The sequence below is a fragment of the Oryx dammah genome, unplaced genomic scaffold (assembly GCF_014754425.2).
Source record: "Oryx dammah isolate SB20612 unplaced genomic scaffold, SCBI_Odam_1.1 HiC_scaffold_2, whole genome shotgun sequence".
Lineage (NCBI taxonomy): Eukaryota > Metazoa > Chordata > Mammalia > Artiodactyla > Bovidae > Oryx > Oryx dammah.
In genome coordinates this window covers 46,861,073-46,875,712 of record NW_024070186.1, presented here as the reverse complement: position 1 = coordinate 46,875,712, position 14,640 = coordinate 46,861,073, and the positions used below count along the sequence as shown (strand labels likewise).

At 40.6% G+C, this 14,640-nt stretch overlaps 1 protein-coding gene across 2 annotated transcripts in view; it reads left to right on the top strand.

The window, feature by feature from the left end:
* The window catches only part of VEPH1 (ventricular zone expressed PH domain containing 1), a 271,345-nt gene that overhangs the window by 243,734 nt on the left and 12,971 nt on the right, over positions 1–14,640 (top strand). For both annotated transcript variants that reach the window (XM_040247539.1, XM_040247541.1), the window contains exon 12: positions 980–1,097. In XM_040247539.1, the coding sequence (XP_040103473.1) occupies positions 980–1,097 (118 nt within the window). The remainder of the gene's footprint in view (positions 1–979; positions 1,098–14,640) is intronic.

Genomic DNA, 14,640 nt, shown 5'->3' with positions numbered 1-14,640 from the left:
AGGAAAGGAAACCCAATCACAGCTCAATAGAAGACAAACAGATAAGTCAACTGGGCATGTGCGAGGCCAGCAAAGACGATAAATCCCTCTTAGGAAAGCAACTTTGTAAGAGTGCAGTTCTGGCCATCCTATAGCACAGGCTACAAGTCATTTACATAATAGGACAGCCTCGGGAGGACAGTAGAGCTATTTAATTTGGTTAGGCTAATAGTTTTCCATCCATTTACAGTGTAATGGAACCCCTCTCCTGTGCCTCTTAAATAGGAACACTTTGGCAGCGTGCCACAGGGCACATAAAACAGGGTGGTCTTCTCAGTGTGTCAGTTCTACTCAACCATTTAGAGGGGAAAAGTTAATTAATTTACAGATTAGGGCATTATTTTCCATTAAAACCAATGCAGCCATATTATGGACTAGAAAATGCAAAGTTTACATCCAATTTTAAGATAAAGTATGAAACTAAAACAGGACTGGAGCCAAGGGCTAAGGGATTAAATACCCCCCTACACATTTCCATCAGCCCCCTGTGAAGCCAACCTAATAAAAATAATTTTTTTGATATGGATAATTGATTCTCAATTCCATGTAAAGTGTAAATAAAAGACAAATCCCCAGAAGCATTCGTTTCGACAGCATTGCCACTCGAATATCCCAGCTTTTTAGAAATTCTTGAGCTGTGGTTAGACGCATGAAAATTCTGGGCCACTTCAGGCTCTGACTTGGCACTCCCTCATAGAGCAGCCCTGGGGCCCATGCTGGCCACTCTCTGTGTTTAAGAGTAAGAACTGTCTTGAAATACTTTGAACTGGCTGCTCTTTTCTAAGATGGGCCATGAGAGGTTTTCTCCATGCTCCCTTCTTGTCATAGGCGCTGCATCTGAGCCCTGGCTGTCCTGTGTCCACATCCCATTTGCCCAGTCTGAGTGCTGCGTGGCAGGCAGACACACTCGTGTTCTTTGTGCTTTGTGTTCCTGAAACAGGATCTGGACCAGGTTCAGCTCCATCTGGAAGAAGTGAGGTTCTTCGACGTGTTTGGCTTCAGCGAAGCAACAGGAGCGTGGCAGTGCTTCATGTGCAACAACCCTGAGAGAGCAACCGGTGAGAGACCCCTCCCTCCCCGGCTGCTGAGAACCACGTGTGCCCCTGGGGTTGCCAGGGTTGCAGAAACCCCACCCTGGTTGGCTTTCTTCTCGCATAAACATCCTAAGTTGGAATAATGCGTAGAGGTGTGCCTGACTGCCTCTGCTTTGTGCTGACAAAGGTATCTCACCAAAGTGGGAGTGAGGAAGAGGGAAGATGTTGGAACAGAGAGAAACATAAACCAGAAATTAACAAAAAAAACAATGCCCACATCTATATGGCTATCAAGAAAGTGATACTGGCCATCTTACCCCAATAACATTCTTCATTTCAACCCCAGTGACCCTGAGGGTTAGAGAAAAACAATCATCCTGTCAAGAACCCCAAAGAAATGAGACCACACTTAAATGAGTGAGTGGTTTCACAGACCTCCTCATCTCCCTTAACATTTTTGCTTGATGATTGAGCTGGGTGAAAAATGAGACACTTAAAAGAGTAAGGAATTATTTGAGAAATAATTTCATATCTGGTTATTTACCCTTCGCCTTCCTTTATGCTGCACCAGGAACTTGGTCTACTGACTTGCCTAAAAATAATCATTGTTAGTCAATATGTGCCAAGCCCTATGCTAAACGTGTCAAGTATCTCATTTAACCTTCACAATAATCTCATAAGGCTAGTACTAATATTATCTCCATTTTACTGATGGGGCAACTGAGGCACAGAGGGATTTGGGAACTCCCTGAGGTCACACAGGTAGTAAGTTAACAGTGGCTGGATTGAACCCAGTCTGACCCCAGAGCCCATGCACTTAACCATTTCTCCATGCTGTCTCCTGGTTACACTTGCCCCAATTTAACCAGTGGACATAGGTTGATAAAAAGTCTAATCTTCACAGAGTTATGCTGCCCTTGGGAATGGAATATTTTACCATCAATGGGATAGAGTTCTCAACATTGACACGGCTCAGGAACTGAAGTGTAGACCAAGAGAATGGTGTTGAAACACTGCCGGACACAAACCACTTTGTTGATGAGCCATCCTCTAGAGAGCTGTTGGTCATACCTTCTGTACCCATTCCTTGAATTGAGATTTTGTGCATCTTAAAGATCATCCATTGTGGCAAGTCTGTCCTCTTTCTCAGCCAAGAAGTTGAGACTGAATTGAAAAAGAAGTGTTTATTTTGGCCAGATGGAAATTTGAGAGGCTCACACAGAGGCACCAAATAGAATGTATTACCCCACAGAGACAGTATGGGTGGAAGAAACTGGCAGTTAAGATGGCAGCCTTCATGAGGCACAGATTGTTGGCTGATTACAGACTGAGATTGAGTTGAGGCCAGAGTGAACACACTGATTTTTTAAAAGTTAATTTGAGCAAAGAAAGAATTGATGAATTGAATGTCCTCATTATGAAACTTTCTAATTCGACCTTATTTCACCTGTGAAAAAGAGAGCATAAAAGAAACCTTATTTGAGATCATGGTGAAGTAAGGGACTTATCTGAGGTAGTTCTGAGGGGCCCTTAAGAATTTCATTCCAAGTAAGCTGAGTCCTTAGTTCAATAAACATTAAATCATATCTGACCAAGGGAGGCTCAGGAAAGGGGCTGCAAGTGAAAACCACAGAGTGTTCCTTTTATATATGTTTTCTCAAATTCACTGCCATGACTTAAAAAGAACATTTTTCATATTCACTCATTCTTATTTGTGTTTCTCACAGTTAAATATAGACTGAGAACATATACCAATAAAAATTCAAACAAGGCCAAATATTTTACAGTAGAACATATTGAATCAAAATGTTTGGCACCTAAAACTTTTAGATTTCTTTGCTTATTTCCTTTTGCTTTATGAAAGGGGATTTGGGTCTGAAAGAAATCCTATTTTAAATTACTATTTTCACCAAAAACTCCCTGAAAATTTTTTATAGGTTGATCTAGTTTTCTTATTTTTATATAGCATATAAATTATATATTTAATCCAAGTGAAAGGCCTGACATAATACTGCTGACATATATTGATCATAGGAATGATATTTGCATTTGTATTCTGCTTAAATTATAAGTTTAAAGATCATCAAGACATAAGAATAAATATTTTGTTATTTGTTTATGCACAGGCAACATAGAACTTGCATCCCATTTTTCATTTATGAAGTACGTGTTTGCTGTGTTGCTTGAATGTCTTCAAAAGGCTAAACCCTGAGATAAAACATGAAAAATGTATAATATCTCTGCTCTAAAAGGGTTCATAATCCAGTTAGGGCAAGACATATATAGAAAAATCTAGCATACTTCCTTGTTTTTAGCATACAATAAATACCTGTTGGTTGAGTCAATGAATGAATATAATTTAGAAATAGAAAAGTCAAATACAACTTGAATATTAAAATGTTCCAGGTCTATTATGATTATGTGTTAATAATATCAAATATATCACTATATCATACCCAGTGCATTTTGAGTCTGGTAAATGGAGATTGGTGCTTTTTTGCTCATTGAGAGAAGTCATTGTGTGTACATCAGAGTCTACTTCCCTGACTGTCTGAGCTCCCAGTGTACCGTACCTAAGTCCTGTTCCTGTTCTGGTTTGGTTAGCACTCCTGCAGGGCCCAGATGTCCTGTCAGCCTCAAGGAGGAAGGGATCTAAAGAGAGAGAATTGGCGTCTAAGACAAAAGGCTGAAGAAGTTGCATTTGGGTTTTTTTTTTTTTTTTTAAGGTATAGGCAAAAGGCACCTTGTCCTCAAATATTCATTGGTCCCATATTTCTTTTATGTGCCTCCATAAATGGGGAACAAAGCATGAGACAACTAGAAAATTTCAGCTAGACTTCTAGGAAGGACATCCTGAAATATAAATCCTTCTTAATAATGTATAGACTAAACTATGGGACTTCAGTAATTGACAGCAAATCAACTGGCTTCCATGGTCACTTTAAGGACATTCCCTTCCTTGAGTAGAGGTCCCATCACCCCATCAACTCCCAGGCATCTTCCCATCAGCTCCACCATCAGCACACAGAAATTCACACAAGTTTACTGTTTTGGTATTCAACAAAATATATATATTATCCAGCTGGATGTGAAGTCAGAGGAAACTAAATGCTAGAATAATGTAAAGGTCCTAAAATTATAATTGTTAGCATTTATCATGCTAACTATGTGCTTTGTCTTACATGCATTTTTCTCACCATTATTGAGTCCGTTTTTCAGATTAAGACACTGAAACAGAGAGAGGTCAAGTACTTTTTCTAAGGTCACACAGCTACTAAGTAGTACAACTAGCATTTTAATCCAGGTCAATTCTTGAGCCTGAAATTTCAATCTCTAAGGCAAATCCAGGTTAAAGGCATGGAATATTGAAAATTGCAAGAACAATTATTTCATAATATTCTAATACATTGGAAAGATCAAGGAGTGAGCCACCTCTCTGATGACTTAATCCTCTCAAACACAAGCAGGGGTTTGGGTATGGGAATGTGCAGGACTCATGTCCTGATTACACATAGGACATGGTTACGTAGAAGCTATTTCCAATTCCTCCAATTGCTGATTCAGTTTCTGATCATCATTTTATAAAAGCATAGAGTAGAAAGTTAGAAAGTTCCTGAAATAACTCAAAAATCCTCAGAGACTTGCCTGTTAGTGTGTATTGTCAATCCCATCAACCCCACATGAATGAGAGAATAGAGATTGAGCAAACAGATCGAACAGAACAGAATCTATTTCTGGAAAACCAAACATATCCCTCTATCAGTAGTGCTCGTGTCCTGGAACTGCTAGTGCCTGTTAACAGTAAGAGTTAGTCAGCTGGACTGTCCTAGAACACATCTGGCTGCCTATTCAGTCACATTCTTTTAAAGGAAGAGGAGGAACTAAATCATCACTTCCACTCTTATTTCTTGAGACACATGGGATGCCTTTGTTCTTACACCCTACAGAAAGCAACTCAGGGACGTCCTGGTTTTGGCACTTGGATCTTTGGCGCTTGTAGATCTGAGTGCTTGCCTAGGTCTTAGTCACTGGATAGTCACTGGATATTTAGACACTGAATGTGATTATCCGTAGGAGGTCTCCTTAGGCTATAAAAGAGAATGGAAGAATTTTTTTCAGATAGCCCTCAACCATCGATCATGATTCCTCTTTAGAACTTGATTTCAAATGTTTGTGCTACAAGAACATGCTGTCCATTATATCACATAGGGGCAAATAGAGATGATTTCAAAATGCTATTAGGATGAGAAGGGCCTCTGTCAATAGATTTTCTCCAGACACTATAAGCTGGTACCAGCAGGGTGGCTCTCCTTTGCCGAACATCTTCAGCCTAGGCTAGATGGCTTTCCACTCCAGATGCCAACATGAAAATGAGGTCATCTCTGAGGACTCAGCTAGTAGGATGTAAATAGCCTTGCGGGTCCATTAACATGAAAGTTTTCCATTTAATTTTAGTGCCAACTTTCACAGAACTTTATGTGTGACATAAGAAAACCCACTTTGCATTTATACAGTGGCTGGGTTTGTCTTATGATGCCTTCCCTCCTACAACGTGTGGGCATGTTGTCTTCCATGTTAAACATAGTTGGAGAGCCAAAAGCAGTGCAGTGGTTGGGCAGGATAACTTCACATCTTCACACATATATACTGTTAATGACCCAGTAGGTAAAATTGAACCCCAGCCTATTTTTCAAAGATACTTTGAATTACGTAATGACAAAACAAATACTGCTCAGCACCTCAGATAAGTTACTATCCTTATCCTGAAATCGTTTCCCTTTCCACTCTTCCCATGTGCCTGTTCTATGACTCTCTGTTAAGCTTTTCCCACACTCACATTCTCTCTCTCTCTTTCACACATAGACACACACATACGCACATATGTGCATACACATTGGCAAACATGGACAAATCACCCTGACAGAATAAACTCCCTCCTCTCTGTCCTTTTATTCTCTGCCCACACCTTCTATAGTGTTCACGGTATGTTGCCATCAATCTCCTCCACTAGACAGTAAACTAGAGGAGAAGAACCATACATTATTATTCTATGTATGCCCTCCCCAGTATCTGGTACACGGTAGTGTTTAACAAGTACTTGGCATATAGATGGATGATGGAATAATTCATGGATCTTGTAATGAATGCCAATAGGAGAAATAAGATTTGTTTTGAAACATAACTTTACAATCTAATTCTCTCTCAAAAATAAAAAAAAAAACAGCTTACTAAACTGAAACCTTGAAACAGCAAATTTTGCAAAGTGTTAATGAAAAGAAATGTTGCTCTGTACAAAACTTCAGCACCATGTGGATACCCAGTTTTAATATTTGACCAAAAGGTTTCAATACACACATATACACAGACTTCATAGTAAACTTGCTAATAACCTGTGAGTCTAGTAAACTTGCTAATAACATGTGAGCCTCTATGGAACATAAGCTAAGATAAGTAGCCTAATACCCTTCAGGGGTTAATTTCTATTTTTCAACCAGCATCACTATCAATGCTTCTGCCTTTCCAAATTGGGTCAACAACAATCTTATCTTGATAGAGTGAAAGTATGCTTGCAGCGAAGCATGAGTCACCCTGTGGTTTTCCAGAAACAAATCATCAGGCATTGAAATGTGTCTTTTTATACTAAGAGAATAAGCTGAGTCAAGCCAAAATACCAAGGAAAAAAAGCATGCTTTTTTTGTGTGTGTGTGGATATTAGTATCCTTTTCTCCATTTACTTTATTTTTTAAAATAAATTTATTTATTTTAATTGGAGGTTGATTACTTTACAATATTGTATTGGTTTTGCCATACATCAGCATGAATCTGCCACAGGTATACATGTGTTCCCCATCCTGAACCCCCCTCCCTCCTCCCTCCCCGTACCATCCCTCTGGGTCGTCTCAGTGCACCAGCCCCCAGCATCCAGTATCATGCATCGAACCTGGACTGGCGACTCATTTCATATATGATATTATACATGTTTCAGTGCCATTCTCCCAAATGATCCCACCCTCTCCCTCTCCCACAGAGTCCAAAAGACTGTTCTATATATCTGTGTCTCTTTTGCTGTCTCACATACAGGGTTATCATTACCATCTTTCTAAATTCCATACACATGCGTTAGTATAGGCTGGTTTTAGAAAAAGCAGAGGAACCAGAGATCAAATTGCCAGCATCCGCTGGATCATGGAAAAAGCAAGAGAGTTCCAGAAAAACATCTATTTCTGCTTTATTGACTATGCCAAAGCCTTTGACTGTGTGGATCACAATAAACTGTGGAAAATTCTGAAAGAGATGGGAATACCAGACCACCTGACCTGCCTCTTCAGAAATCTGTATGCAGATCAGGAAGCAACAGTTAGAACTGGACATGGAACAACAGACTGGTTCCAAATAGGAAAAGGAGTACATCAAGGCTGTATATTGATTGTCACCCTGCTTATTTAACTTCTATGCAGAGTACATCATGAGAAACACTGGGCTGGAAGAAGCACAAGCTGGAATCAAGATTGCCGGGAGAAATATCAATCACCTCAGATATGCAGATGACACTACCTTTATGGCAGAAAGTGAAGAGGAACTAAAAAGCCTCTTGATGAAAGTGAAAGAGGAGAGTGAAAAAGTTGGCTTAAAGCTCAACATTCAGAAAATGAAGATCATGGCATCCGGTCCCATCACTTCATGGGAAATAGATGGGGAAACAGTGGAAACAGTGTCAGACTTTATTTTTCTGGGCTCCAAAATCACTGCAGATGGTGACTGCAGCCATGAAATTAAAAGACGCTTACTCCTCGGAAGGAAAGTTATGACCAACCTAGATGGTATATTCAAAAGCAGAGATATTACTTTGCCAACTAAGGTCCGTCTAGTCAAGGCTTTGGTTTTTCCAGTGGTCATGTATGGATGTGAGAGTTGGACTGTAAAGAGGGCTGAGCACCGAAGAACTGATGCTTTTGAACTGTGGTGTTGGAGAAGACTCTTGAGGGTCGCTGGGACTGCAAGGAGATCCAACCAGTCCATTCTGAAGGAGATCAGCCCTGGGATTTCTTTGGAGGGAGTGATGCTAAAGCTGAAACTCCAGTTCTTTGGCCACCTCATGCGAAGATTTGACTCATTGGAAAAGACTCTGATGCTGGGAGGGATTGGGGGCAGGAGGAGAAGGGGACGACCGAGGATGAGATGGCTGGATGGCATGACTGACTCAATGGACGTGAGTCTGAGTGAACTCTGGGAGTTGGTGATGGACAGGGAGGCCTGGCGTGCTGTGATTCATGGCGTCGCAAAGAGTCGGACACGACTGAGCAACTGAATTGAACGAACTGAACTGATACTGTATTGGTGTTTTTCTTTCTGGCTTACTTCACTCCGTATAATAGGCTCCAGTTTCATCCATCTCATTAGAACTGATTCAAATGTATTCTTTTTAATGGCTGAGTAATACTCCATTTTGTATATGTACCACAGCTTGCTTATCCATTCATCTGCTGAAGCATGGTTTAGAAAGGCAGACCAGAGTGAATATACCAGTCCCTATCACTATACAGATTTACAGTGACATTGATTTAAAGAATTTTTACATAGTTTTTAAAATTAAAGCACTTAAAATCTTTTAAAAGAGCTCTTCTTCCTCCAACTTAAACTCCCATGGGCTCTTAAACACCTTCAACTGGCTTAATGTCTCCTTTCTCTTCACCTGTTGCCTCTTGCCTCTCGCTTCCTCTTTAAAGCCAGAAGAGTCGTCACTGTTCACCCTGTGTTTCCTTGCCTCCTGCTCCTCTTGACTCAACCCTTTCTAATCTGGCCTCTCCGCCCATTATTTCTATGGTCATTCAGGTCATGCAGATTCCAGGACTGGATGTGTTTCAGTCCTTCTGTCACTTGCCTTTAGCAGCATTCAATTCTGTTGGCCAGTTCCTCCTTCCTCAAACATTTCTGCCTTTACCTTCTGTGACACAGCATTCTTCAGTGTCCCTCCTACTCTAGACACTCCTTCTCAACCTCCTTTCTGGGCCCACCTTCCTCCATCCAGCTATTCATTATCAGTGCACATTTTTCCCCATCACCATAACTTTCTCCCTAGTCAGCCTCCACGGGTCTGTGGCTTTAGTAACCACTTCTGTGACAAAACTCTCAAATGTGTATCTGCCCTTCTCTGCTTGACTCTTCCTGCTTGATAATTCAAAGACATCTCAAACTCAGTTTATTTAAATTAAAACTCATAAATGTCCCACCCTTCCCCCTAAAAAAAAAAAAAAACCCACCTGACTTTCTTTCAGCATTCCCCACTTCAGTAATTATAATATCACTCGTTCTGAGGCATCAGCCAAACACCAAATTCCGTCTTCCCACCCCTATCCAGGCTGTCACCCAGTATTTGGATTTCCCTTCTCAGGTGCTTTTAACTCTGTCCATCTCTCTTCATTGCACTACCATCACCTCTTGCCTAAAATAATGGCAGTAGCCTCCTGACTGAACTACTTGGACCTTCCAACCCCCTTTCCACATTCTAGCCAGAATGACCTCTTCAAAGCACAAATCCTGGCACCACTCTCTGTATAAAACCTTACAATGGCTTCCCACAGCGCTTAAAGACCAAACTCCACATCCAGTGCCTGACAGCCTCACGTGCAATGCCCTCTCCTAGATCTCCAGCCTCATCTTGTCCCCAGTGCCTCTCCATTCTGACCAGAAAGACCTCCTTTCAGTTTCTTATACTCTCCACACTTCTTCCTGCCCTGGGCTTTTGGATCTTTTGTTCTCCTGCTAGGAGCATCCTTTCTCCCCTCATCACCTAGTTAATGTAGAGATTAACATTCCCATTACAACTCCGATTCACTGCCTTGGGGAAGCTTTCTGTAACCTGACTAATACTAAGGTCCTCAAAGTATTTCAGACCTCTCCTTGTAATACTTGTTATACCCGTCATCTTGGTTTTTGTTGTTGTTAGTTTGTTTGTTTGGTTGATTTTGCCTTGATTGTCTGACTAGTGTCTGTTTCCTTTAGTAAACAAGTTCTATGGAGGGAGCCCCGCTCCTCAGCCCCTAGCACACAATAGTGAAAGTGAAAGTCACTCAGTCATATCCAACTCTCCGTGACCCCATGGGCTGTCCATGGAACTCTCTAGGCCAGAATACTGGAGTGGGTAGCCTTTCCTTTCTCCAGGGGATCTTCCTAATCCAGGAATCCAACCCATGTCTCCCGCATTGCAGGCAGATTCTTTACTGTATGAGCCACAAGGGAAGACCAAAAATACTGGAGTGGGTAGTCTATGCTATAGATAGTCAATAAATATTTGCCAAATAAGCAAATGACCAATTTTGTATCTTCATAGAAAATTTTTTAGTAAAATTTTTCTTAGGCAGGTGGTGACAAAAACCAAAGTAATAAATTCACAATAATTCATTTTAAGAGAAAAAAGGGATTCATATGAAGGCATTTTCAGTGTATCTTTGTGCCAAGTATATTCTTTGTTTAAGCAGTATTTTCTTAAATAAGTTCTTCTCAAAAGTACTATGAGAGATCATTTTATTTAACAGAGAGTGAGATATTCTGTGTGTATGTATATATATCAGATACAGTGTTATAGTGGATATGTTACAGGTAAAACTTCCAATGCAGACATTGTAAAACTTCTGTTTATTGCCAAAAGGTTTGAGGCCAAGTGTTCAACCACAACAGATGGAGTTTGTGTTAAATAATTCTATAAAAACAGTATAGACATTCCTTAGAATTCTCTTAAACAACCAAGAATGTATATTCATACAGGTGGGACAATGGCTAACACATATGCAACTTGTGGCAGGCTTCCGGGGTGGCTCAGCAGTAAAGAATCTGCCTGCAGTCCAAGAGACACAGGAGACACGGGTTTGACCCCTGGGTTGGGGAGATTCCCTGGAGAAAGGAATGGCAACCCACTCCAGTATTCTTGCCTAGAGAATCCCATGGGCAGAGGAACCTGGTGGGCTACAGTCCATGAGGTAGAATGGGGCAGAATCAGATACAACTGAAGCAAATGAGCATGCATGCATGCAACTTGTGCAGCTCAAACAAGACGACTCTCCTTATCACAGAGCTGGTACAGGTATGAAAGTGAAAGTGAAAGTGTTAGTCTCTCAATCATGTCCAACTGAGTGACCCTATAGACTGTAGCCCGCCAGGCTGCTCTATCCATGGGATTCTCCAGGCAAGAAAACTGGAGTGGGTAGCCATTCCCTTCTCCAGGGGATCTTCCTGACCCAGGGATCAAACCCAGGTCTCCTGGATTGCAGGCAAATTCTTTACTGTCTGAGCCACCAGGGAAGCCCGGATGCAAGTATGTCACATCTATTTTCCCCCAGCTTTCCTCACAGCTCTACAGTGTCCAGGCAGTGCAGGAAAGCACTCAGCCTTTAAAACCATCTAATATCCTACAGTCAGATGTCAGTAATACGTATCCATGAGATCATAGAAATGAGTTGACAGCATGGGACCAACATGGGAAGAGGGTATGGAGCCCTTTTTATTCAATGTTCAAGAAAAAGATTGAGCAGTTCTCTCCATTCATTTCTACCACCCCTGATCTTTTCCCATTGGTCCCTGTCAGTCATTACTGGGCAAATGTGGGCCAGTATTATTTGGTAGGTTCCCATAAGGGACCCAAAGGTGACCATACTTAACTTCTCAGAGCTATTGAACAGGTTACCCTCTTGGCAGGTGGCCTTAGAATTTTTGTTTCACTGATGAACAGTAAATAAGCCAAATTCCACAAACATTGATTCTGAGCATTTTTTCCCTGTAACTCTATAAACCTAAATCAAGGACATGCATATGATCTTTTTTTAACTTAAAAAAATTTATTAATTTTTAATTGAAGGATAATTGTTTTACAGTATTGTGTTGGTTTCTAGCAAACATCAACATGAATCAGCCATAGGTTTACCCATGTCCCCTCCCACTTGAACATTCCTCCCCCTCCCTTCCCATCCACCCCTCTAGGTTGTTACAGAGCCCCAGTTTGAGTTCCCCGAGTCATATAGCAAATTCCCATTGGCTACCTATTTTACATATGGTAATGTATGTTTCCACGTTGCTTTCTCCATACCCACCTTCTCCTTCCCCTCCTCCCTAGCCATGTCCATAAGTCTATTATTCTCTGTGTCTGTGTCTCCATTGCTCCTCTGCAAGTAGGTTCTTTCTAGATTCCATATACATGTGTTAGTATACAATATTTGTTTTTCTCTTTCTGACTTACTTCACCATATGATCTTATACTGCTATCCTATTCTTTAATTTTATGGAAAGTTCATAACAATTTTTTTCCCACTATTGGTTTTGCCATTTTACTATTTTGGATATTGTATGGCCTATTACTGTCATCTACCAGAAAGCTACTATCATTTCTTAGAAGTTCTTGAGCCATGTTAGAATCAGCTGGGGATGCTGTTAAAATGCAGAGTCCCTCACCCTACCCTAAGATTATGAGTTCAATAGGTTCAGGGTGGTGCCTTGGAATTTGCATTTTAATAAGCCAGCACATAATTCTGATATAGGTGTTCCGCAGAAGACAGGTTTGGAAACACTGCTCTACGAGTTTATAAAATAGTAGTTCTAAAAGCCTTTTTTTTAGAACAACATTTCAGTAGTTAATAGAGAAGCCTAGAAAGCAGGCTACATTTTGATGGGTATGAAATTACTGAGAAAGGAAGTCATTTGGCACTTATGAAAGTGCCCTCAAAGGGCTGCTGTCAAATTGAGTTTGCCTGTCTGTTTTTAGACCCCACACATCTTGTGGGATGTTACAAAATTGATGCTGGATTATGCCTCCTTGTTTATTCACTACTGGTAAGGAAATATGGGCCTCTAAACACTGCCTGGGTAGTCATATGAAATATGCCATTCATTACAATCCTTAGTGATTTCAGAAACCACAGACACTCAGTCTACTGAATGTGGCTCCTAGGGCCTCCTCACTTAGTGCTTCTATCCCTCTTTAAGTGTACCCTCTATAATCAGAGTTGGGTTTATTAGACCTGGCACACACACAAGAAAATCACTAAAACCATAAAAGGGAATTGGAATAAACTTGAGACTCTCAATACATGGAAAGAAGTTCCCCACAGACTGTATAGGAGTTGTAATACTCAGAAGCAGTCAATTCAAGGGAAATTTTTTTTAAAAAAAGACATACTTTTTCTCAGTTCTTATTTTAAAACTAAATATTTAAGATTTACATATTTCTTCAAGATTATGCCTTCTTTTGAAGGTATTTGTCTTTAATAATCAGGAAAAATACCTGAGAATTCAAATATCACAAATTAAATTAATGACAGTCTTAATTTGTGCATAATGCAATACTTTTAAGACAAAAGTTGCGTGAGCCAGAAGCACACAGTATAAGGAACTTCTGGGTGTGGATAGTAGTCAGTACAGTGTGAATAGTAGTTAATGGCAATGGGGGTGTCAGCATCTACTGTCATAAGAATAAGCAGGAAGCCTGGGATAAAAGGGAGCAACCACTAATGATGTGGAAAAGATTCCCAGTGCAGCCCAATCTGTTACTGGATTAGCTTGAAAATGGCCGTTGTGATGAACAAATGGATCTGTTACTCAAAATCAGAAGAGTTCATCTCCTTTGGGGACCCTTTGCATTGCTTGTCACACCTCAAGTTCAAAACCTGCAGTCCTTGAACTCTAAAAGGGTTTATTGTCTTACTCTGAATTCTCTCACCATGCTTAATGCTTTAATATAGTATAGGTTCATTACATGCTTAATTGGAGGGAGGAGGTAGGTTTTATCCTCAGGCCATTAGGATATGGTATTTATAAAAACCAACTGTTCATCGTTACAGTCAGAGAAGATGATGACCATGATAATGATGATAATAACTACTATTTGTTGACATCTTATTAGATAGCAGGACTTAGTTAAGCAAGGCTACTGTTAACTTTTACAGCATTTTGTGTGCCTTTATTTATGGTGGTTGATGTCCCACTTGGGGGGTGTATGACTTAAATAGCAAAATTTCGGCTGAATTTCAACCCCTACACCCCCCTTAGCTGAGTGCTCTTAGGCAGTGAACAACCTGCTCGGTGGCCCTGTTGTTAAGCATGACATCTCTGGAGAAGAGGAAACTGAACCTCGGTGAGGCTAAATAACTTGCATAAGACCAGTCAGCCATTAAGTTGCAATTTCTGGGCTTCAGCTAAGACTGATTCCAAAGTCATTGCCCTTACCCCATCAACTCTCAGCCTAGACCAGAGGAAATCTTTGGTACAGCCCTATATGATTTATTATAGCAAGGAGAAAACATGGCATCCAAAACACTATGTTTAACTCAATTATAATGGAAAAAGCAAGAGAGTTCCAGAAAAACATCTATTTCTGCTTTCTTGACTATGCCAAAGCCTTTGACTGTGTGGATCACAATAAACTGTGGAAAATTCTGAAAGAGATGGGAATACCAGACCACCTGACCTGCCTCTTGAGAAATCTGTATGCAGGTCAGGAAGCAACAGTTAGAACTGGACATGGAACAACAGACTGGTTCCAAATAGGAAAAGGTGTACATCAAGGCTGTATATTGTTACC